This window comes from Falco rusticolus, chromosome W (genome assembly GCF_015220075.1).
Source record: "Falco rusticolus isolate bFalRus1 chromosome W, bFalRus1.pri, whole genome shotgun sequence".
NCBI classification, from domain to species: domain Eukaryota; kingdom Metazoa; phylum Chordata; class Aves; order Falconiformes; family Falconidae; genus Falco; species Falco rusticolus.
The window spans coordinates 8,592,590-8,617,213 of NC_051209.1; the positions used below are offsets into that span (position 1 = coordinate 8,592,590).

General features: G+C 43.1%; 1 protein-coding gene across 3 annotated transcripts in view; it reads right to left on the reverse strand.

Annotated features, from left to right (window-relative positions):
- The window catches only part of LOC119140817 (BDNF/NT-3 growth factors receptor-like), a 246,231-nt gene that overhangs the window by 147,664 nt on the left and 73,943 nt on the right, over nt 1-24,624 (reverse strand). The window contains exon 12 of one of the 3 annotated variants that reach the window (XM_037372446.1): nt 11,361-11,416. The exons of the other annotated variants lie outside the window; for them this stretch is intronic. Coding sequence (XP_037228343.1) covers nt 11,400-11,416 — 17 coding nt within the window. The 3' untranslated portion in view covers nt 11,361-11,399. Of the gene's footprint in view, nt 1-11,360; nt 11,417-24,624 lie in introns of those variants that run through there. 3 annotated transcript variants of the gene reach the window in all.

Below are 24,624 nucleotides of genomic sequence, written 5' to 3' on the forward strand. Positions count from 1 at the left end.
CGGCTGGCCATAAATCCCTCCGGAGCTGAGAGGTGAGCTGTGGGAAATCTGTAACGGGGAATCAGGCTTCGTCCCCAGAAAGAGACGTATATGGACTCATAAAGGGTCTTCTAGTCAGATCAGGGAGTCCGTGCCTCAGTCTCCTCAAATGGTGACCCCTATGGTGGTGTTCCAAAGCCTTGGAAGAATAAGGACGGAACAGGTCGATAAAAAAGACAGCTCGTGGAAGAGGGCTGCGTTCCGGAGGAAACGGCTTGGCTGAACGATCGTCTTGCTGTCTGGACCAGGCGGACAACCTAAACCCCGAGGATAACACCTGTGCTCATTGAGACAGGCGAGCAGTCAAGAAACTTTAGAGACTTTGAAAGAAATTAAAGCGGTCAGCAGACAATTGTATGATGCTGCCGCAGAGGGGACTCTGCGTCGGGAATGCATTTAGCACCTTGGTGGCAAATTCTGACTACTCTTTGCCAAGTGTGGACTAATTCTACTAACGGTGCTAAACCAGAGGAAGCTGTAAATTCCACCGACAGCGCGACTCTTCTCAAGACACTGTCAGCGATGGCGATTCTGTCCACACCTCCTCTGCCCCCAAAGCTTCTGTCACTGACTGCAGCTACCCTCACAACACAGGAGCAAGCACGGGAACAGGACAACTCGGACAATGATTTTATTGACACTGATAAACCTTTTGATCCAGGTCCTATAGATCTGGAAAAGGAGCTAGACCTTTTCCCCACCCTCTCATCTCTCCTGATGCATTGATTGTATTTTTGGGGAGGGTGAAAGGGAGTCTGAGGGATTGGTGGCAGGAATGCAAGTGGGAAACACTTAAGTGATGGGTTTTGGGAGTCGCTAGGGCATGTTCAATATTTTGTCAGACAAATCAACCTGCAGAGTGGCAGCCTGTGCAATACGAGGCTGTTAAAGAGTTAAGCAAAGCAGTGCGGGAAGGGAGGATTCATAATACATTTGCTATGTCCCTTCTTGAAGTGATGGCAGAGCCTTATACGCTCACACTGCATGATTGGAAGTTATTGCTTTGTATGGTACTAACTGATACAGTATATGATGTGGTTATTTGATTTTTGTGAGCTATGTGTAGTGGCCTTGACTGAAAACCTTCATCGGGGAATTGCTGTTAACTATGAGCAGTTAGCTGGAGCAATTAACTGTGCCGATTCTGTGACTCAGGCAAGGTATCCCAGGGACAACTGTTTGCAAATGAATGAGATGGCTATTAAGGCAGTCAGGATGCGAGAGTCTTGCCACAGTCTTGCAGGGTCCTAGAGAGTCACTAACTTTAATACTAACTTGATTGATTGGCTTCAGAATATTTTGCAACAAGTCGAACATCAGGAAGCTCAAGGGTTGCTTTTAAAACAACTAGCTGTGATAATGTCAATGAAAGCTGTAAACGGGCAACTTTCACAATCGCAACCCCAACATGTGTCAAAAGATTGTAACGCAGAACTCACAGCAGACTGTAATTCTCAGGCTGAGTTCTGGAATGCAGCATAACACATTTTTGCTTCTCTAATCTCTTCTGTAAGAATAGTACACGCTTTTAACTTGCTTAGTAAATTAGGCTGCTAGCTTGCTAAACAAAGCAATACTGCAAATACTATATTTTTTTTCTGGCTTATTAACAGATGTTGATTCAGAGCATCATATGTTGCTACAGAGCCGAGTTAATATTGATTTTTATTATTAGCACAGGGACTCAAGTGTGAAGACTTTGATAGGATGTGTTACGTGAATCTGAGTGACCACTGTGAATTAATTTACAAAAGTATAAAAAACTTAAAAGCCTTAAAACAAAGATCTGCAGCAGAGCCAGGGGCGGGATGCCTTTGGTCTCTTCTCACGGCTGGGAAACTTTGAGCCATGACTCAAAAGTATTACAGGATTTATTATAATTATCTTTAACCACCTTATTGATGTTTGCCTTATGTCTCCCATGCTTTTTTTTTTCTGTATTCAGTGTTTAGTTGATTGTAACTTAAATCAGGTCATGGTCATCCCAGCTACACACAACCTTTGCCTCGTTGCAATTAACAAGCAAAAAAGGGGAGGATAGAGAATGTCTGAAGAGAGATAGGAGAGGAAACTGGAGAATTATTTGACCTAACAAGAGATGAGAGAACAGCTGGGTATTGTGAAGGAGACTAGGAAAGATAAACATGGTTATCTAGTGTCTAATAGGTGTCTGCATGCTTGTAGTGATATATAGCTATGTAACTACATGAATGATTTCTGCCCTGAGCTTGGTGGAGCATACAGCTGCGGTTTGTGTCCGGGCTCAGAGATGTAAATAGGGGCTTCTCTGTTATGGTAAAAGTGTTTCTCTTTGCATAAAAAAGAGAAGGAATGAAGGGAATGACCCCGAGGTATGTTCAGAGAAGGCATGCTATGTTTCGAACTTTTTGACTGAACCAGTTCTTGTTTGGTGTGCCCTTCCACCTATGTGTACTGTTAATCCAAAAGAAGCTGATATTCCTTACACTTTGAATGTCAATAATTGTCTTTCTGTAGGTACTAATGTAGTAGGAGGCTATGATGGGAACATGTCGCAGTGGTTCTTCTCTTATCCAGAGTAACAGCAGGGAAAGCATTAAAGAGTTAAATCACCTTGTTTGTTAGGCAGTTAAGAATGTGAGTCAAAATTGTCACTGCTTTTGTTGTTGGTTCAGGGACATGGCTGTGAGGATTTTGATGGTATGAGCTGCGTGGATTTTAGGCGCCCCATTGCAGCAACATGTTATCAAAATCTGAGAAAATTTCAGCCTTTTTTGGCACCCATTCACTCAATTGGCAATATTGTGTGCTTGCTATTACCCTGGTTGCTGTCATGTTTGCAAGGGCCCTGCAGAACATGGCAAACCTGGTACTAGCCGTTCAAAAACAAAATGGGGAAATTGTAAAATTGAATGGAACAAAGACAGTGGGTTATTTTGACATTGATAATATGTCTTAGTTGGTTTTTTATTTGTTCTATTACTTGTGCCTTGTTTTTGCTCGATTTCAGGGGTTCTTTTTGTGCAACAGGAAGGGGGAGATGTAGGACAAGGCCTCAAGGACAAGAGTCCAAGTACTGATAGCCTGATGAATAGAGACTTGTTAGAACTTGTAGGGCACAAGCCCTGGGAGCAAAGGAACAAGCTAACCGCAGACCCCTGAGCCGTTACAGTTGAGGAGGCAACCAGACGGACAGAGAAACAAGTAGCCAGATAAGGAAACAGATGGCGCCAATATGTAATCAAGAAAGCCGCATAGAAAGAAACTCCCTAACCTTGGAATAGAAATTATTGCTAGGTCAAGATAAACTAGAAAGTTCCTATTGTTCTAACGGTGTGCCTTAAATATCAGCCAATCAGTGTTTTTTACGCTTAAGATTTAACCAATCAGTGTGTAATATGTAGAAGGTAGAAACATATATAATTGTAAGAAAATCACTAATAAATGGACATTTGCTTGCATCAAGCTGCGTCCCGTCTCTTCATTCGCCGCACATTGAGTGCTGGTCAGTTTTTAAGAACCACCTTTTAAAAGCACAGGCAGAGGCAAGTCCACTTTGTCATAAGTCAAGCAAGCTGGGCAGAAGACCAGCTTGGCTGAACAGGAAACTCCTTATGATGCTCAAGAGGAAAAAGAAATTGTATGATCTCTGGAAGCAAGGTCAGGCTTCACAGGAAGATTACAGAGCTGTGGTTTGTCTGTGCAGGGAGAAGACAAGACCAAAGCTCAACTAGAGATGAAACTGGACAGTGTTGTGTCAGACAACAAGAAAGGATTTTTTAAAGTATGTTAATATCAAGAGGAGGTTTGAATAAAACATTGGGCCAATACCTGTTGAAGATGATCACCTGACTAATAGGGATGAAGAAAAAGCAGAGGCATTCAATGCTTTTTTTGCCTCAGTCTCAGACCTTGGGATGCCCATTGCTCTGAGTTGGAGGACCACAACTGTGGTAACAATGACTTTCCATTTGTGTACACTGGAATTGTAAGGGACTGGCTGTATATAGCTGAATGTTCACAACTCCGTGGGGCCTGATGGGATTCATCCCAGAGTACCGAAGGAGCCAGCAGATGTTACAGCAGGACCCCTCTTGATCATCTACCAAAAGTCTTAGGAGTCTGGGGAGGTCCCTGCTGACTGGAAGCTAATCAACGGTATTCCAAATTACAAGAAGGGCATGAGGGAAAACCCAGGAAGTTACAGAACTGTTAGTCTCATCTTAGTACTTGGAAAAATTATGGAGAAGATCATACTGGATATTGCTGAAAGTGATCATCTAGTCCAACTGCCTGACCACTTCAGGGCTAACCAAAAGTTAAAACATATTATTAAGGGCGTTGCACAAATGCCTCAAACATTGACATACATGGGGCACTGACCACCTCTCTAGGAAGTCTGTTTCAGTGTTTGACCAGCCTCTTGGTAAAGAAATGTTTCCTAATGTCAAGTCTGAACCTCCCCTGACACAGCTCTGAACCATTCCCATGTATCCTGTCACTGTATACCAGGAAGAGATCAGCACCTCCCTCTCTATCTCCCCTCCTCAGGAAGCTGTAGAGAGCAATGAGGTCACCCCTTTGTCATCTCTGTTTCTCCAAACTAGACAAACCCAGAGTCCTTAGCCGCTCCTCATAGAACATTCCTTGCAGCCCTTTCGTTAGCTTTGTTTCCCTCCTCTGGATGCATTCAAGTACCTTAACATCCTTTTTAAATTGTGGGGCCCAGAACTGCAAGCAGTACTCAATACTTCATTAATCTCAACTATTTCCTTTTATAGTCATTACTATTCAAGCACTTCCAGCTGGAAATTAATGATTTTCCTTAAAAAGCTGATCTGTGTTGGATAAATGTTATTGAGAAGTAGTATGAACGATGACTAGGAAAATGGATTGAAAACAAGTGACCAAAAGTCAAATCCAAGCTATCCCAGTCACTGATTTGCTCCATGAACACAACTACAGCATTTCTGTGGGTCTTTTCTTCTTCCCTCCTGTACATACTTTAAGCCCCCAGGCCCAGAGCTCAATGCCATATTTTAATACAATCTTGGTTCAGGTGTTTCACCCTGCAAATTCTCTCCTGGTAGAATAATAAAGACATAGGTTCAGAACAACAACAACAAAAATATCCATCCATTCCTTCCCCCCCTCCCCCTCCCCCCCCCATTAGTTAACTCTTACCACAAATCCTACTGTCACAGGGAAGAAACAAACCTACAGTTGCCTTTCACTGAACCTTATCCAAATGAGTCCTTCTCCACATCACATGGGCTTTGAAAGAAGAGAAGGATGAGGCAGAGGATATCTCCTTATGAACCTCATGGTCAGGATTTACACTGCTAAAAAGCCATCCCAAAGTCTGGCACATGTTTTGCAGGCAGCCTGGGGTATATACATTCAGGTCCTCCACCTCTTCAAAGACTCCAGGGACTCTCATCTCATCCCAAGTTCTGCAGTAACTTGGAATCACTCCAAACACACTGAATTAGTGCTCTGGAAGGTAGGGGGGTCCAAGAGAATTGGTTAATATTCAGGCATCACTTCCTCCAAGCTCAATATCAGAGCATCTCTATGAGTAAGAAATCAAGCAAAGGGGGCAGGAGGCCTGCATATATGAGAAAGGAGCTTATGGCAAAACTCAAACAGAAGGAAGTTTATGAGATGTGGAAAAAGGGACAGGACACTTGGGAGGAATATAAGGATGTCAGAACATGCAGGGAGGAGACGAGGAAGGCTAAGGTCTGTTTGGAATTAAATCTAGTGAGGGAGGTCAAGAACAACAAGAAGGGCGTATTCAAGTATATCAGCAGGAAAAGGATGTGACTAGGGAAAATGTGGGCCTGCTGAATGAGGTGGGTGCCTTGGTGACAAAGGACGCAGAGAAGGTAGAGTTACTGATGCCTTGTTTGCGTCAGTCTTTACTGTGAAGGCTGGCCCTCTGGTTTCTCAGACCCTGGAGGCAAGAGAGGAAGTCTGGAGAAAGGAAGACTCCCCTGGTTAGGGAGGATCTCGTTGGAGATCACATAAGCAAACTTGACTATGGGCCCTGATGGGACGCACCCTCGAGTGCTGAGGGAGCTGGCAGATGTTATTGCCAAGCCACTCTCCACCATCTTTGAAAGGTCATGGAGGACAGGAGAGGTGCCTGAGGACTAGAGGAAAACCAGTGTCACTCCAGGCTTCAAAAAGGGCATGGAGGAGGACCCAGGAAACTACAGGCCGGTCAGGTCAGCCTCATCTCCATCCCTGGAAAGGTGATGGAACAGCTCATCCTGGAGGTCATCTAGAAGCATGTGGAAGAAAAGAAGGTCATCAGCAACGGTCATCATGGATTCACCAAGGGGAAGTCATGCCTGACCAACCTGATAGCCTTCTCTGATGGAATGACTGGCTGGGTAGACGAGGGGAGAGCAGTGGATGTTGTCTACCTTGACCTCAGCAAGGCTTTTGACACTGCCTCCCATAACATCCTCATACATAAACTCAGGAAGTGGGGACTAGATGAGTGGACAGTGAGGTGGACTAAGAACTGGCTGAATGGCAGAGCTCAGAGGGTTGTGATCAGCAGCGCAGAGCCTAGCTGGATGCCTGTGGCTAGTGGTGTTCCCCAGGGGTCAGTACTGGGTCCAGTCCTGCTCAAATTATTCATCAGTGACCTGGATGAAGGGACAGAGTGTACCCTCAGCAAGTTTGCTGATGATACAAAACTGGGCGGAGTGGCTGATTCACTGGAAGGCTGTGTTGCCATTCAGCGAGACCTGGACAGGCTAGAGAGCTGGGCAGAGAGGAACCTAATGAAGTTCAACAGAGGCAAGTGTAAGGTCCTGCACCTAGGGAGGAACAACCCCACACACCAGTACAGGCTGGGGGTTGACCTGCTGGAAGGCAGCTCTGTGGAGAAGGACCTGGGAGTGCTGGTGGACAGCAAGTTGCCCATGAGCCAGCAGTGTGCCCTTGTGGCCAAGAAGGCCAATGGGATCCTGGGGTGTATTAGAGGAGCGTGGCCAGCAGGTCAAGGGAGGTGATCTCCCCCTCTGCTCTGCCCTGGTGAGGCCGCACCTGCAGTGCTGTGTCCAGTGCTGGGTTCCCCAGTTCAAGAGAGACAGGAAACTCCTGGAGAGGGTCCAGCAGAGGGCTACAAAGATGATTAGGGGACTGGAGCATCTCCCTTATGAGGAAAGCCTGAGGGAGCTTGGCCTGTTTAGCTTGGAGAAGACTGAGAGGAGATCTTATCAATTTATACAAATATCCTGAGGGCGAGTGTGGGTGTTTCTCAAGCTAGCTTGACAGCATCAGTGAGCAAAAACTGACCTTGAGAGAGAGACACAGTTATGCTTGTTGGAAGGAAGCCATGGGAGCAAGAAGAGAAACTTTAAGATATGGAGTAGTCTGCAGAGCTTGTGGCCTTGTAGATAAAGGGAGTTGCTAAGTTGCTGTGTCTGCAATAGAAAAAAGAGCTAGGAGTGGAAAATTACTGAGCATAGTTACAGGCTGATACGTCAGCCCACTGTAAAGGTATAAAGGGCTTGCTTGATTTTAATAAAGCGTCTTCAAGATGTCTTCAAGTGTCTTTGTGTCTTCGATCCACTCTCGGAGTTCATGCATCATATGCCACAGGTGAGTGTCAAGAGCATGGGGCCAGGCTCTTTTCAGTAGTGCCCAGCGACAGGACAAGGGGCAACAGGCACAAACTGAAACGCAAGAAGTTCCTTCTGAGTATGAGGAAGAACTTCTTTGCTTTGAGGGTGACAGAGCACTGGAACAGGCCGCCCAGAGAGGTTGCGGAGTCTCCTGGAGACATTCAAAACCTGCCTGGACGCAACTCTGTGCAACCTGCTCTAGGTGAACCTGCTTTAGCAGGGGGTTGGACTAGATGATCTCCAGAGGTCCCTTCTAACCCTGACCATTCGGTGATTCTGTGAATGCCCCAGTGATTCTTCCAAAACACAGAAGATGATGGATAATATTTTTAAGGAAAGATATTGCACAGCTCAGTATTGACTCTGTCTGCAGAGTGGGACCAGCCCTGTCCCTCAACGACCCTGTCCCGGGACCAGCCCTGTCTTGCACCCTGTCCCAGGACCATCCCTACCTGCTGCCTGGAGCTGTGCTGGCTCAGCTCTGTGCTGGGAGCCACACTTGGTGCCATCTTGCCACTTGGCAGAGGAGAGATACCTCTTCCAAGAAGCAGAGGTCCCCTGGGGAAATGTTATCCAGCAGATGTGTTTCTGTTAGCTCCCTACACCGTGTGCCTTGTCTCCTGTGGGTTCCTTAAAATCTCGGTGTGGATGGGTGGCCCCATTGTGTAATGGGCTCCTGTCTGGCTGGGGATCTCCTGAAGTGCAGGAGACCTGGAGTCTGAGACTCCCGAAGCACAGCTGCTTGTAGCCAAAGTAAAAAGAATGTGTGCTTATTCCAGTATAGCCTTAGTTTGCTTCATTGTGTTCTCAGTTTCATAGACACATGGGCACAAAATAGTTCTTTATTCAAAGGAGAAACCTTCAAAGGGTAAAGAATGGAATGGAGAAGGAGAATGGTATTGCAAGCATGTTTTGGGAAAAAGGGAAGCTTCCACTGTTTATATTTATAAATGCTACCTCATACAGCACCTTTTTGACAAAACTAAACACATACTATATCTAACAGGCTAATTACATCTAAATTACAACCGAAAAGCCCCATCTGATGGCTCAGTTACTTCCTTATGGGAGAAAGTAAAGAGTTTTACTAAATAATACAATGTCATTATAAATTTAAATAATAGGAAATCAATTGGAGACATGAGTCTATAATGGATACCATGTTGTTTCTTATTGCCATAATTACCAGAGGGCACTATTACAAGTAAGTGAATAAGACTATTTTCTTCTTTGAGAACTCTGTTCCTGCAACTGGAGCTGCTCGGTTTCTCATCCACATGTTCTGTCACACTGTATGCTATATGTCCTATTCAGATACTATTTCTCCGCACTGATGCACCATGAACATAACTTTCTGAGTTGTGTGAAGAGCATTAGAAATAACCTTTCCCTATTTCCATATATATTAGCTAAGCTCCAACTGTAGAAACTCACTCCCAAAGGTATTTCCATCACATAAATTTGTAGGGACAGAACCAGGAAAGGTGTGGAGCTATTGTTCAGTTATTCCTGGAGCATTGCAGAGCTGTGCCTCCTGAATTTCTCTGTTTCCACAGAAAGTGGTCTTGTAGCCTTGAAGTGATGAAAGCATTGCTTAAAAGATACAGTATCTTCATCCTTCACAGTCATTACAAAACCCTCTGTCTTTTCAAGAAACAGCTAAATAGATATGCTTTCAGTCAGGCAACTAAAATGACTGCCTACCTTTGGGCTCTAGGGACCAAACAGCTCCCAGCCTGCAACAACTGGGGAGGAAAAGATCCTGAAGGTCCAGAATCCCTGGAACCTGTCAGTGCTTCAGCCACAATGCTGCAGGCATTGGTCAAGGTAGTGCTCTGGCTACATGTGCTGCTGCCACTGCAGAAAGAATCAGAAATGGGGCTTAGATCTGGCCTCCTTTCATGAGATGGGGTTCCCATCTCCTCCCCTTTCCCCAACTTCCTCCTAGAAAATAATTAGACTTACTTGGAGCCAGGGTGGTACAAACTAGAGCTTGAATAACTCCTCTCTACCAAAGGATAATCATGTGGATTCAGGTGTGGAACAGACATGCAACAAGACCCAAATATCCATTAATAAGCCAAAAGTTCTCTAGAGTAAATGGGTTGTGCCAGACAAGTTGTTTTAGGGCCCTACCACTAAGCTAAAAACTTCTAAGAAAAGGAGGCTCAGGGCACATCTATGTCAGTGAATAAAAAAAGGCCAGAACACAGTCTTAAGCAAGGGCATGTCATCTTCTTTTTTTTTTATCCACATTTATTTCATCTCTATTTTGTCATTTCATTTATTTCATCTCTATTATTATCCATTTTGGCCTAAGATAAATAGCACTTTCCCAGACAATGTCCCAGTATGGTTCAAAGGAGAGCATGGCTCAGGAATTATTTGCAATGCACAGTATGGATGAGGCCACCTTATTTGAGAGAAGAGAGAGAAGAGATTTTTAAATGTATGGGCATGATCTATACCTTTCCCTCAGGGCCAGAGAATGTACCCTAGCCCCAATTGCTTTATTAGTATACTTGTAAGCTCAAATGCTGCCGTGTTTTTCCCCAAAAGCAAGTGAAATGATAATGTATTTGCAAGCCACACATTATGCCTACTCTCCAGGGAGAGTACTTAACAGATAATATAGAACTGAAATATTTTGGATTACTTAAAGCACAATGGAATGGAAGGAGTGACTCAGTTATGTGAAATGTATACTAGCATTGCAACTGATTAAATATTTTTCAAAATAATTTTACTAATTTTGTTAATGTAGTACAGAAAAGCCTAGCATTTGGCCACTTCTAATTATTTAGGCTTGATGTCATAAATCAATATTGATAAAACAGAGAGCAATTTTTGACATTCTCTCTGAAAAATACATTAATCAATAGGTACTTGAGAGCTCTTGTGATTTTAGTCCTATCAGAAATAGAAAAGATGATGATGATTGAAAACATGTAAGCAAACATAAAAAGAAAAAAAACCCAAACCACTACTCTAAAGACACTAGTACAGACAAGATATTCAGAACTTTTCCCCAGATATACAGTTGGGCTTGCTTATAACAAATGAATACTTACCAAGTCCTGCTAAACAACATATTTCTAACGAGCAAAACAAGATAAGTTACCTTCTCATAATATTATTTAGTCCATCTCAATTAATAAAAATTTCAATAGAATACCATCTTTTTCAAGCCCTGTTCAAATCCTTGACATTCACACAAAAATAATTTCCCAGATTCATAAGGGAACCTACAATTCATTATTTGTAATTTTCACTGCATATGTTTTATTGACGAAAAAGTATGTATGTATGTATGTGTGTATATATGCTGGAAGTAAAAAGTGAAAATAAGTGTGGTATTTTAAGATGACATCTGTTCTAAGAAGAAATAATTCTGTAAATTCACCAGGTGTATATGAAAACAATAAAGCCTTTGCTCTTTATAGCTAGGAGTCTGAATAACTTTATCATCTCACCTTCATTACTGCAGTCTTACAATGCATTGTGGGTTAACCCCAATAGGCAGATAATTACCACACAACCACTTGCTAAATGTTCCCCAGTGGGATGAGGAAGAGAATTGGAAGGGTAAAAGTGAGAAAACTCATGGGTTGAGATAAAGACAGTTTAATAGGTAAAGCAAAAGCTGTGTGCACAAGCAAAGCAAAATAAGGAATTCATTCACAACAACTTCCCATGGGCAGGCAGGTGCTTAGCCATTTCCAGGAAAGCAGGGCTCCATCATGTGTAATGGTTACCTGGGAAGACAAACACCATAACTGAACATCCCCCCTTCCTCCTTCTTTCCTCCCAGCTTTTATTGCTGAGCAAGACATCATATGCTATGGAATATCCCTTTGGTCAGTTGGAGTCAGCTGTCCTGGCTTCATTCCCTCACAGCTTCTTGTGCATCTCCAGCCTACTTGCTGTCAGGGCAGTGTGAGAAACAGAAAAATCTCTGATGCTGCGTAAGCACTGCTCAACAATAGCTAAAATATGGGAGTATTATTAACACTGTTTTCATCTCAAATTGAAAATATAGCACTATATGAGCTACTACAAAGAAAATGAACTGTATTCCAGCGAAAACCAGTACACAATGGAAGACATTTTGATCTACCAGACCAACTCCTTTTACTTCAGCATGAACTGGAACAGAATGCATTACCATTACTGCAATGTCAAGGGTTTGGTTTGCAATTGTCAGTTCTACTCTTTTTTATATTTATATTTCTTTACCAATTGCTTTAATTTTCATCCTACTCTGCAGAAGAGAAAACATTCTGGTACTTCTAGACTGTTCCCAGTTCACATTTTTCAGTTAATCTATATACCACAAGAATGGTTATCACTATATTTTTTGGACTGGATTCTACTAGACACATCCTGTGCATGTGTTTTAGAGAAATAGAAAGCCACTACAGTGTAAAAATATTTCTTAAACAATTCATAGTATTATTCTTTATAATCAGTAGTGAATATATATTCTTTAGTCACTGGCCAAATTCTTCTTGGTATAGATCCTTGGTCTGAAAAGTCAAATTTAATGTTCAGATAGTTCCTATTCAATGAAGTCAAGGATCAATCTTTAGTCATATTGCATGGAACATTATTTTACTTAGGTTTTATAGTTTTTCTCTGGGGTTTTTGCTTTTGTTTGGGGTCATATATAGAATGAAACACTGATTCATTAACTGTAGAGGAATTTTTAAAGGACCGAGGACATATGTTACCATTGTCTGGGTTGGACAACCCAGGCCTGTTAGTTGAAGCTGCAGAGCAACTTTAAATTGTCCTGGGAACAAGCAGTGGGAGAAAGAAAACAAGCTATGCACAAACAAGAAGCCAGGTGCAGAGCAAGTCCTGGGAACTGTGAAATCAACACACTCTCATCAGCACACTCTGATCAGGCGCCTGCAGCATGCTCACCAATCAGCGACATGGACGCCCACGTGGCCAGAGACTTTTATCCAATCACCTGTGTGTAGAGCTGCGTGAGCAGTTGGGTTAAGTTATAAATATGACCTTTTTGTTTAATAAAGGGAGCACGGCATGTAGCCATATTGGTGTGATTGTCGTGACTTGGCCGACTCTCCACGGGGGACCCTCTTTGATTAACAGTTGGTAATTCACTGCATTAAAGAAGCTTCAGATGACTAGGGCCCACTCAGGTAGTATTCTCCTCAATCCTGCCTGTAAAAGGAAGGGTATGAGGAAGAGGGCACTAACATGGCAAGTCAATAATTAGCTGTGGAGTTGTTTTCAGTCACAGTGCTTTGGTTTCTATGACCATGGGACCCTGTTTACAGATCCAGTGTCTGCTTGGAATAGATGGGATCTACCTCAATAAGGAGAGCAAAGGTATCTTTGCCAGTAGGACAGCTGACCTGGTAAGAAGGGATTTAAACTAGAAATAGCAGGGGAGAGAGAGAGTTACCATCAGTTCTGTGGGGGACTGACAGACAGGGTTGATGGGTAAAGGGCCTGGAGTGATGTGACTGAAAGGGGATGCAAAATCAACAACAGAGCTTAAGCAGGGCAACTTGCATTTGCATGTGATCAGGGAAGTACCTACAAGGCACCATTATGGAGAAAACCCCCAAACCCTTTCCAGGAACTCAACATACTTGAGTGCCTCTTTAAAGTGCCTGTACAGTAATGCACACAGTATGGGGAATAAACATGATGAGTTAGAGATCTGTGTGCAGTTGCATGACTACAATCTTGCTAAGATCAAGAAAATGTGGTGGGATGGATCCCATGACTGTAGCATTGCGTTGGAGGAATACAGCTCTCTAGGAAGGACAGGCTGGGAAGATGACGAAGGGGAGTTGACCTTTATGTGAGAGAGCAGTTGGAGTGCATGGGAATGGATGAGGAGACAATTGAGAGTTTATGGGTTAGGATTAAAGAGAGGACAGATAAAGGTGACATTATAGTGGGTGTCTGTTACAGGCTGCCTGACCAAGATGAGGCCATTGTGGGAAAATCACCTTGGGGAGGGGGGAATTAGAGAAAAATTGGGTCCTAACAGAAGCATTGTATTACAGAAAGCTTTTTTAGGGTAAAATACAGATATCACCTTCAGGATGGTTGGCATGCACAGAATCTACATCACCACAGTTCCCTAAGCAACACATCCTGCGAGCTCAGCACATGCTGATAGAAGTGTAGGAGTGATGGAGGATGGAGCGGAGTGGAGACACCATGGCCAGGCTCTGTCATGCTCCCTGCAGGAATGGGAACTCGATGGCACCACACAGCTGATAAGTTGCACACCAGTTGTCACATGAAGAATCCATGAGATGTCCATGGCTGAGCCAACCATTGTGGCGAAATTACTTTCCTCAGATGAAATAATCTCATTGCAATACTAACACACACCTCCCTCCCAAAGATATCTGCCTCCAAGGTACTACTACACCTCACTGGGCACACAATACCAGTTAGTAACAACAATATGTATGACTAGAGTCACTCAAGCTCCACCTAAATGGAAAGAAAATGGACTGGTCCTGGACTGAAATAAGTCCAAAGGGGGAGAATTGTTGTCTAAACTCCCAGATTACCCAACTCTGATTCAGTGTTCACAACTCTAGGTCAAGCTGACTCACTCTCTAAAGTTGTTATGAAGGGAATTCTAATCAAGGTAGTCAGCCTTGGGGAGCATGAGAAACACAGAACAGATAGTGAAAAGAACACCGTTATCTAAGTTACGCAGAAAGAAGCCTTCAAGTGAGGAAAGTTCTGGCCATGAGAGGAAGCAGGATGATAAGGTGTTGCAATCCACTGATATCAACAGAAAATTAGTTGAAAACAGGACAAAAATAATAGTAGTGGGAGATCACGACCTCCAACTCAAATAGCCCTCTCGAAAGAGGGCAAAACCCCACTTGAGGAGCATGCGTAGTTAGTAGAGAACATCAGTAGTGCTATCTGAGGATGCGTACTAATTTGCATTAGAAGCGAGAAACTTGTAACCAATCCTGTGCATGATGAATTAATATGCAATGTACTATGAAGTATAAAGAGTGGACAGATGAGGGGAGAAGTGAGGGGAAGATTCCATCATAACTTCTGGGATCAGTCAACGGGCTGAGCCTGTCTTCTCATCCATAGGGACACCTATTGGGTAAGAACTTTGACTTATGCATGCTAAATAACTAACTCATTCTAGCTGTCATTAGTAATTAAGGTTTTGGTTGTATATTGTTTGGTTGTGTATCATTTCAAGCTTGTTTTTGCAGGCAGTCCCTATCACCAGCAATCACGAATCTTAACTTGTCACAATTTTATAATAAAGAGTGTTATTCCGTAAACTGTTAGTGTGAGTTCTTTGTGGGCACTAGCAGTTGCCGGCAGCGGGTAACACATTCAAATAAAGTGGGAAGACCCACTGAGGGGTCCCCCTGATGCTGTTGGCATGTTTCCCTGAACAAGTCAGTCAAATTGCCCTCTGATCCAGTGGGAATGTTCAGTGAAGGGTCCCTGTAAGGGGATGCTGACAGACTGGTCTGGCACAAAGGTCTCGGCTTTCCTGGGGTGCTGATAGACAGATCAAATACTTGGGGTTGAGAGGATTCCCCCCCCACTCCACCTCCCTTTTCACGTGACAGCCCTCCACATCCAGCTAGAAGCAGACTTACATTCACAGGCCCTGGTCCTCATGGGGGTCTCCAACAACCCTGATATCTCATGGAGGAACAACATAGCAAGGCAGAAACAATCCAGGAGTTTCCTGGAGAGCATCGATGACCACTTCCTGACCCAAGTGATAGAGAAGCCAATGAGAGGAGGTGCTCTGCTGGACCTCATACTCAAACAAGGATCTGCTTGGAAGACTCCCATGGGATAGGGTCCTGGAGGGAAAGGGGGGGCAAGAAAGCTCATTGATATTTAAGGATCACCTAATCCAAACTCAAGAGCAGTCCATCCCAACAAGCAGGAAGTCATGCAAAAAATCCAGGTATATGTGGATGAATAAGGAGCTCCTGGTCAAACTCAAACACAGAAATGAAGTACACAGAAGGTGTAAGCAGGGACAGGTAACCTGGGAGGAATACAGAGCTGTTCTCCAAGCATGCAGACAGGTAGTCAGTAAAGCCAGTCTACCTGGAGCTGAATCTGGTAAGGGACAATAAGAGAATAAGAAGGGCTTATATAAGTGCATAGGTGATAAAAGGAAGACTAGGAAAAATGTAGTTCTACTGCTGAAGATGATGGGGCACCTGGTTTTACAGGACATGAACAAGGCTGAGGTACAGAATGCCGCCTTTGCCTTAGTCTTTACTAGCAAGACTGGCCTTTGGGAAACCCAGGTTCCAGAGACTGGGGGAAAGGCTAGAGTAAGGAAGATGTACCCTTTGTGGAACAGGATCAGGTTAGAGAATAAGAATACTTGAGCAACCTGGACATACACAAGCCCATGGGCCCTGATTGGATGCACTCATGAGTTCTGAGGGAGATGGCTGATATCATTGCAAGGACATTCTTGATAAACTTTTATCCATTATGGTGACTGGGAGAAGTGATCAAGGACTGGAGGAAAGCAAATGTCACTCCTATCTTCATGAAAGGCAAGAAGGAGGACCTGGGGAACTAGTCTGGACAGCCTCACCTTGATCCCTGGGAAGGTGATGGAGCAGCTAATCTTGGAAACCATTTCCAGGCACATGAAGGACAAGAAAGTCATCAGGAGTAGTCAGCATGGAATCACCAAGGGGAAGTCATGCTTGACCAATTTGATAAACTTCTATGATGAAATGATTGACTTTCTTCAACTGATTAAGGATTATGACCCACAGAAAATTTGGATCCATTGTGTTCAACAGGCACCATTAACTGTGTTTATAATTTTCTACAGTAAAGCTGATCTCCAGGAGCTTGTTCCTGAAATTGTTATCATGACTCAGAATTCTGTCAAGACTTCAGACTTTAATGTTGTCTGGATATTCCTACAAAACAAGAGAAGGAAGATATGATGCCTTATTTTTTATTTATATAACAAAAGGCAGCCTCATTTGCAACTTGTCAAACTATCAAACCTGTATTTTAGTAGCCTATTCAGAAAGGAAATGCTTGGCTGATAAAATAATGAGATTCCAAACAAAAGTATAATTAAGGTATTCTTCTGTATTTGTGTGTGACTGCTGAAGTTATTTCTCAGAACAGGAGAGCTATTTTACAGGGATGAATGTTTCACCCCCATTAGTGAAGTACTGTTTCTTTTCTTGTAATTAAAATACTGAATCTGGGACTCACCTTAGGATTTACAATATAACATCAGGAAGTGAGGATAATTATTTAGTATGGGACAAGTTTACTTAGTCTACATTGAACCAGTTTCCAAATAATGAAAAAATAATAATTAACTATCATTATTTTTAAATGTACTATTCACTTGATGTTCTGGAAAACAAGTTGCAAAAATACAGTAAGAAGGATCAACATCCATAAAGTGGAAACATCCTCTCTCTCACACAGAAACTCAATTTTTTCAAACTCAATTCAATTCTACAAATCTTGCATAATCAAATATCTGAAATACATTGTACCATTGTTTCATATATGAGCACACTTTCCTGTCCATAATACAGCCACGGGATTACCAGGGATACAAAGGGAGGGGAAAAGCCCCTTTCATGACTGCCAGTCAGTGTGATATGACATAGTGACAATAGGGTTGAGTGTTTATGGGTAAGAATCAGGGCGAGGGCCAACAAGATGGACATCCTGGTGGGAGTCTGTTATAAACCAGCCGACCAGGATGAAGAGGCAGATGAAGCATTCTATAAGCAACTGGGAGAAGTCTCACAATTGCTAGCCCTTGTTCTCATAGGCAAATTCAACCTACCAGATGCCCACTGGAAATACAACACAGCAGAGGGGAAACAGTCTAAAAGGTTCCTGGAGTGTGTGGAAGAGACCTTCCTGACACAGCCGGTCAGTGAGTCAATCAGGGCAGATGCCCCGCTGGACCTGCTGTTTATAAACAGGGAAGGATTGGTGGGTGATGGGGTGGTCGGAGTCTGTCTTGGGCATAACAATCACGAGATGATAGAGTTTTTAATTCATGGAGAAATAAGGAGGGGGGTCAGTGAAACCACTACCTTGGACTTCCAGAGGGAAGACTTTGTCCTGTTTAGGAGCCTGGTTGATAGGGTCACTTGGGAGGCAGTCCTAAGGGGCCAAGGGGTCCAGGAAGGCTGGACATTCCTCAAGAAGGAATTCTTAAAGGCACAGGAACAGGCCATCCCCATGTGTGAAAACACGAGCCAGCAGGGTAGACCAGCCTGGCTGAGAAGAGAGCTTTGGCTGGAACTTCAGGAAAAAAGGAGAGTTTAGCACCTTTGGAAGAAGGGGCAGGCAATTCTGGAAGGCTATAAGGATGTCAGGAGGTCATGCAGGGAAAAAATTAGAAAGTCAAAAGTCCAGCCAGAACTCAGGCTGGCCACTGCCGTAAAAGATAACAAAAAAGTTTTTACAAATACATTAGAAACAGAAGGAGGGCCAAAGATAATCTGCATCCTTTATTGGATGCAGGGAGGAACATTGCCACAAAGGCTGAGGTACTTAATGACTTCTTTGCTTCATTCTTTAATAGTCAGACCAGTTACCCTCTGGGTACTTAGCCCCCTGAGCTGGAAGACAGGGATGAGGAGCAGAATGGAGTCCCCACAGTCCAGGAGGAAACAGTTAGTGACCTGCTGCTCCACTTGGATGTGCACAAATCTATGGTGCTGAACGGGATACACCCAAGGGTACTGAGGGAGCTGGCGGAGTAGCTCGACGAGCCACTTGTCCATCATTTATCAACAGTCCTGGCTAACCAGGACAGTGTGGATAACTGGCTAGCTGAAAAAGTTCACATAGACATAGTCCAGCTGGCTAGACAAAAATGCACATCGCTCTCAGCTTATCTGAAGTAAAGCAAAAGTTACAAAATAACAGGAAGACTGCGGTGGGAAAAGAATGTTGCAGGTGGGAACAGATAACTACAGAACAGAAACTAGGGGCAGACTTGATATTTAGGTAACTAACCAATAATGAGCTTAACTTTTGTAATATGTATGAGCTAATTATAAGAAGGCATAAAAGGTGACTGTAAGGGACAATAAATGAAGTCTGCTGATCACTCATATTGAGTGACTGTGTCTTCCCTCCATCGCGACAAATGGCGCCCGAACAGGGACCCTAGAGAGGGCTGAACCTGCGAGCCACGGTTCGACGGAGATTCGGGTACCGGTCCTGAAAGCAGCGCAGGAGGCGGAAGGGCACAGTCCCCGCGCCCGGGAGCACCTACAGAGGGTCCCGCCGGCCACGCGTCGCCGAAGTCTCGCAAAGGCTGCAACAGCGCTGACGACGGTATGGAGAGACAAGCGACGTACGATTCGCTCATATGCTTTTTAGAAAAGCGGAGCGTTCGGGACATAGATTGTAAAAAGGAATTACCCGGGTTATTAGCGTATGGGATAGCATTAGGGACCCCCGCGGCAGCGGCGAGCGGCGGCGCGCAGCCCGGCAGGCCCCTTCCCGGCCGCGGTTTCTCTCCAAGGCGGCACCATCCCCCCCCCCTCCGATCGGCGCCATGGCGATGCAAGCGGCCAAGCGAGCTGACATCCGGCTGCCCCCAGAGGTCAATCGGATCCTTTATATTCGGAACCTGCCGTATAAAATCACAGCGGAGGAAATGTATGATATTTTTGGGAAATACGGACCTATTCGACGAATCAGAGTTGGAAACACTCCTGAAACAAGAGGAACAGCTTAAGCTTCTCAAGGAAAAATACGGAATTGATTACAAACCCACTAACCCCCCCCCCCCCCAAAAAAAAAAAAAAAAAAAAAGTGCTTCAGATGTCACCTACAAGAAATGGGTTTCTGCTTTGAACTAGCAAACATCTCTGTGTTTAAAAAGAAGCCTTTTTGCCTTGATGGAGATAATTTATTCTGTATTCTGTATTTATGCTGTATTCTGAATGTGGAAATTGGTTGGGACTAGGAGGCTGGCTTAAAGGCATTTTGCAAATGGGATTATTATTTTTGGTCATTATTGTAATAATAGTTTTTTGATCAAAACCAGCCAAAATTATTTGTAAGCATTAGGCATATCTGAAGAGAATGCCTTTATTTGAATCAGCAGTTAAGGTGTAGTTTAGTCTGATACTGTGGTTTTATCTGCTTCTGGTGAATCTTTGAAGTGATGAAATCAGAGATACTAAGAGTTATGAGGTAATAAGGTAATAATCTAAGTAAGGGTGCTGTCTTTTATATCTACAAGTGCAATATGCTTTTATGTAGCAGAGAGAAACTTTAACAATAATGTTGCTTGAGCGAGATGTGCATGTGACAACTTGGGAAAAGGGATATCACAACTGGAGTGCAACAGTGTTTCTACGTCTGGCAGAGTGAAATCTTTCAAGACCTGAGTTTAGACAGTCTAAAATAAGTTGTTAGTATTCAGAAAACCCATCTTAAGCCTCTTTTGCTTACACAGTGTTATGGAAGTCAACTGCTATTGTAGAGAATTAATGATTTTTTAATACATATTAACAAATACTACTATTTTAACTTGAGGCAGTTGAGTGAAAAATACTCACGTGTAGCATTTGAGGGAATGTCAGCATAAATCGCACTTACATTAAGACTGCATTTTTAATTACTGTACTCGTTAAGATTCGATGATGCCATAAGGCTAAGGCCTTTTATCACAGATCGGTTCTGAACTAAAAGGTGTGTGCACATGTAGATATGCACATTTGTGTTATTTTCCTTAATTGGCTACAAAATAATATAATTAGGTTGGGGACTAGATCTTGGGAATTTGTCTATTATACTTCTGTTTGTTAAGGAACGTGCATAACATACAGCACCCATGTAGGCTTGGCTTGTGGCACAGTTGTCAAATTTAGCATAGACATTCAGACAGATAAGCAACGTACTCTTCTTGTGTGTATCACCTACAAGCCATTATGGCTTAGTGTGTAAATCTGTATGTAACTATTGAAAAAAAACACTTATGAATGTATATAGCTTAGAATTAATTTTTTTTCCCTTTGTTAATTCTTTGATATCAATGAGGAATTCTTCAGAAAATGTATGGACTGGTTGGTTGCATAAGGGCAGTTGTTATTTGGACAGAAAATTGTTAATGGTCAGGGATTTTCCACTAAAATATTTGCAAATATTCCTAGTCAAACATCAGTTTGGTTTCTTTTTGGGTTTTGAGCTTGCATTAGTCCATGTTCAGAACTTTAAAATTACCTTTGAATTTTTTAAACTTTTTATATCACTGGAACAGAAAGAGCATATAAATTAAAGCTTCAAGCTTACTTTATTTTTCAAGTATTTCAGGAATTATACTTCTGAACTGAGATTTTATAAGTTGGCTGTGTATTTTCCTGTGTCAAAATGCTGTTATTGAAAATGGTCAACCAAGCCTATGTCGCCCAAAATAAAAACGGGGCAATTGTGGATAACTGGCTAGCTGAAAAGGGTCACATAGACATAGTCCAGCTGGCTGGACAAAAATGCACATCGCTCTCAGCTTATCTGAAGTAAAGCAAAAGTTACAAAATAACAGGAAGACTGCGGTGGGAAAAGAATGTTGCAGGTGGGAACAGATAACTACAGAACAGAAACTAGGGGCGGACTTGATATTTAGGTAACTAACCAATAATGAGCTTAACTTTTGTAATATGTATGAGCTAATTATAACAAGGCATAAAAGGTGACTGTAAGGGACAATAAATGAAGTCTGCTGATCACTCATATTGAGTGACTGTGTCTTCCCTCTGTCGCGACAGGACAGTACCAGCAGACTGGAGGTTAGCCAATGTGCCACCTACCTACAAGAAGGTCAGGAAGGAGGATCTGGGAAACTACAGGCCTATCAGCCTGACCTTGGTGCTGGGGAAGGTTATGAAGCAGATCATCCTGAGTGCCATCACATGGCACGTGCAGGACAACTGGGGGATCAGGCCCAGCCAGCATGGGTTTATGAAAAGCAGGTCCTGCTTGACGAATCTGATCTCCTTCTACGGCAAGATGACCCGCCTAGTAGATGAAGGAAAGGCTGTAGATATTGTCTACTTGGAGCTTAGTAAAGCCTTTGACACCATCTCCCACAGCATTCTCCTGGAGAAACTCGCTGCTCATGGCTTGGATGGGTGTACTCTACACTGGGTTAAAAGCTGGCTGGATGGCCAAGCCCAAAGAGTGGTGGTGAATGGAGTTACATCCAGCTGGCAGATGGTCACACGTGGTGTTCCCCAGGGCTCAGTGCTGGGGCCTGTTCTGTTTAATATCTTTATCCCCAATCTGGATGAGGGGGTCGAGTGCACCCTCAGTAAGTTTGCAGATGACACCAAGTTGGCAGGAGTGTTGGTCTGCTTGAGGGTAGGAAGGTTCTGTAGAGGGATCTGGACAGGATGAGGTTCAACAAGTAGTGCCGGATCCTGCACTTGGGTCACAACAAACCCCATGCAATGCTACAGGCTTGGGGAAGAGTGGCTGGAAAGCTGCCTGCTGGAAAAGGACCAGAAGATTCTGGTCGGCAGCCAGCTGAACATGAGCCAGCAGTGTGCCCAGGTGGCCAGGAAGGCCAACAGCATCCTGGCTTGTATATGAAGCAGTGTGGCCAACAGGACAAGGGAAGTGATTGTCCGTCCCCCTGTACTCAGCACTGGTGAGGCCACACCTCGAATACTGTGTTCACTTTTGGGCCACTCACTTCAAGAGGGACATAGAGGTGCTGCAGCATGTCTAGAGAAGGACAGTGAAGTTGGTGAAGGTTGTGGAGCAGAAGCCTTATGAAGAGTATCTGAGGGAACTGGGGTGGTTTAGCCTGGAGAAGAGGAGACTCAAGGGGAACCTTACTGCTCTCTCCAACTACATGAAAGGAAGTTGTAGGCAGGTGGGTGTTGGTCTCTTCTCCCAGTTTACTAGTGACAGGACAAGAAGAAACAGCCTCAAGTTACGCCAGGGGAGGTTGAGATTGGATATTAGGAAAAACTTCTTCATTGAAAGGGTGGTGAAGCATTGGAACAGGTTGCCCAGGGAGGTGGTGGAATCACCATCCCTGGAGGTAGTCAATAAAATGTGTAGATGTGGTGCTTAGGTACATGGTTTAGTGATGGACTTGACAGTCCTGGGTTAACAGTTGGACTTGATCAACTCAAAGGTCTTTTCCAACCTAAATGATTCTGTGATTCTAATCTTCTGGGTCTTGATCCAGGACCTTGCTTGTATACCTACCCTTGGCAATACTTCCTATTATGCTTATGTAACATATCATTCACCTTCCATCCTAAGAGATTTGTATGAGTCATGATTTAGAGCTATTTTTCCAATTTAAATTGCCACACACTATTTTGCTTTCTGAATTGATCCTTGAATCCCTTATAGTTCGTCACAGAAAGAAGAAAAGAAACCATGATTTTTCTTGCAAAGCAAGGGTTGAGGTCATACTAATACAAGGAATTTTCATTCACCTGTACTACTTATTGCTGAAGACAGACTAAAATCTTTACAAAGACCTATATTACTTTATAGAAAGGGAAAACAAAATCTGTTCAATTTGGCTGCAGGAATCATGCAAAATGTTGTAATATTCATTCGTATTCACTTTGCTTATTTTTCTAGCTTCAATATTTTATACATATTTTGCACAATTAGCAATATTTTTCAGTGAAATCAGGCAACAGAAATGTCTTAAAGGTACAGCCACATCCTAAAAGGGAATTACAAGCAGTGAACCCATGAAGTATTTGTAAAAAAGGATGTATTTGTTAAGTGACTTAACTATGAACATACTGGACAAATTAAAAAAAAATGCATTCTAATACTATGAAGTTATGTTAAACAAAGAAGAAAACTATCTTGAGCCACATTTGGGGAGATATTTATCTGCAAAGAGATGACAGCCTATACAGCAAACCATGAATGTGTAAGCATACATTAACGTATGTACATGAACATCTCAGCGTATAAAAAGGATTTATCAGTTCAGCCTACAACCTGTGTTCATATTTACTGCTCGACTTAGGAACTTTTCTCACTGATATCAGCAAGATCCATTTTGCTGTACTTTTTATTTTTTCTGCACATTAGCCAATGCAGTCAGGCACATTTGAATTACAGCTGAGGGAACGCTCTGAAAATTCATTTCTTCAGCTCTGTTCTCCACAACCTTTTTGTGACTGAGACTCACTGAAGAAAATTGATCATGGTCCATACCTTGCCCAGAGCAGGTTCAGGAGAGAGGTTATTAGGTGGGGCTATTTTCTGTATGTGCCTTGTAAATTCTACTACACTGGCTGGAACCAGTACTCCAGCAAAATATTGATATTTCATCTCCTATTTAAGAAGCTATTTAAGAACCACTCTGAGATGCCTCCCTCATCCAGTGGGTTATAGTACCAAGATTTATTGAGGAGCTAAAGGCCAAGATTAAGTTCTACCTATTCTCTGGGAGGATTTAGTTTCCCATGTTACTATGAAGATACTTTCCTAGATGCATATGGAAAGCTCACAGCAAACCACAGGAACTTTGCCTGCTGCACTTCTCTTCCTCAAAGAAATGCTAACCCCCATCAATCTAAATGAGTCCAAATCTGATCTACATTCATTTACTGGCAGGGTAGTATAAAGGGGCCATTGTGTAAATAAGAGCCAGGTTCACTGACTTTTTTTTTTAAATTAAGGATGCCATCAGCATACCAAAATCTTTAGATACCAATCAACTAATCATCCATTCTATGCAGCCCATTTCCTCCTCTCCTTCTCCAAAATCTCCCTATTTATCAAAGACAATACTTAAGTTTTAAACATTAATGAGACTGCTTTTTGACTATTGTCATCTATCTGGACTTCTGTAAGGCCTTTGACACAGGCTCCCACAACATCCTTCTCTGGAGTCCCCAGTACAGGAAACACATGGACTTTTTTGAGTGGGTCCAGAGAAGGT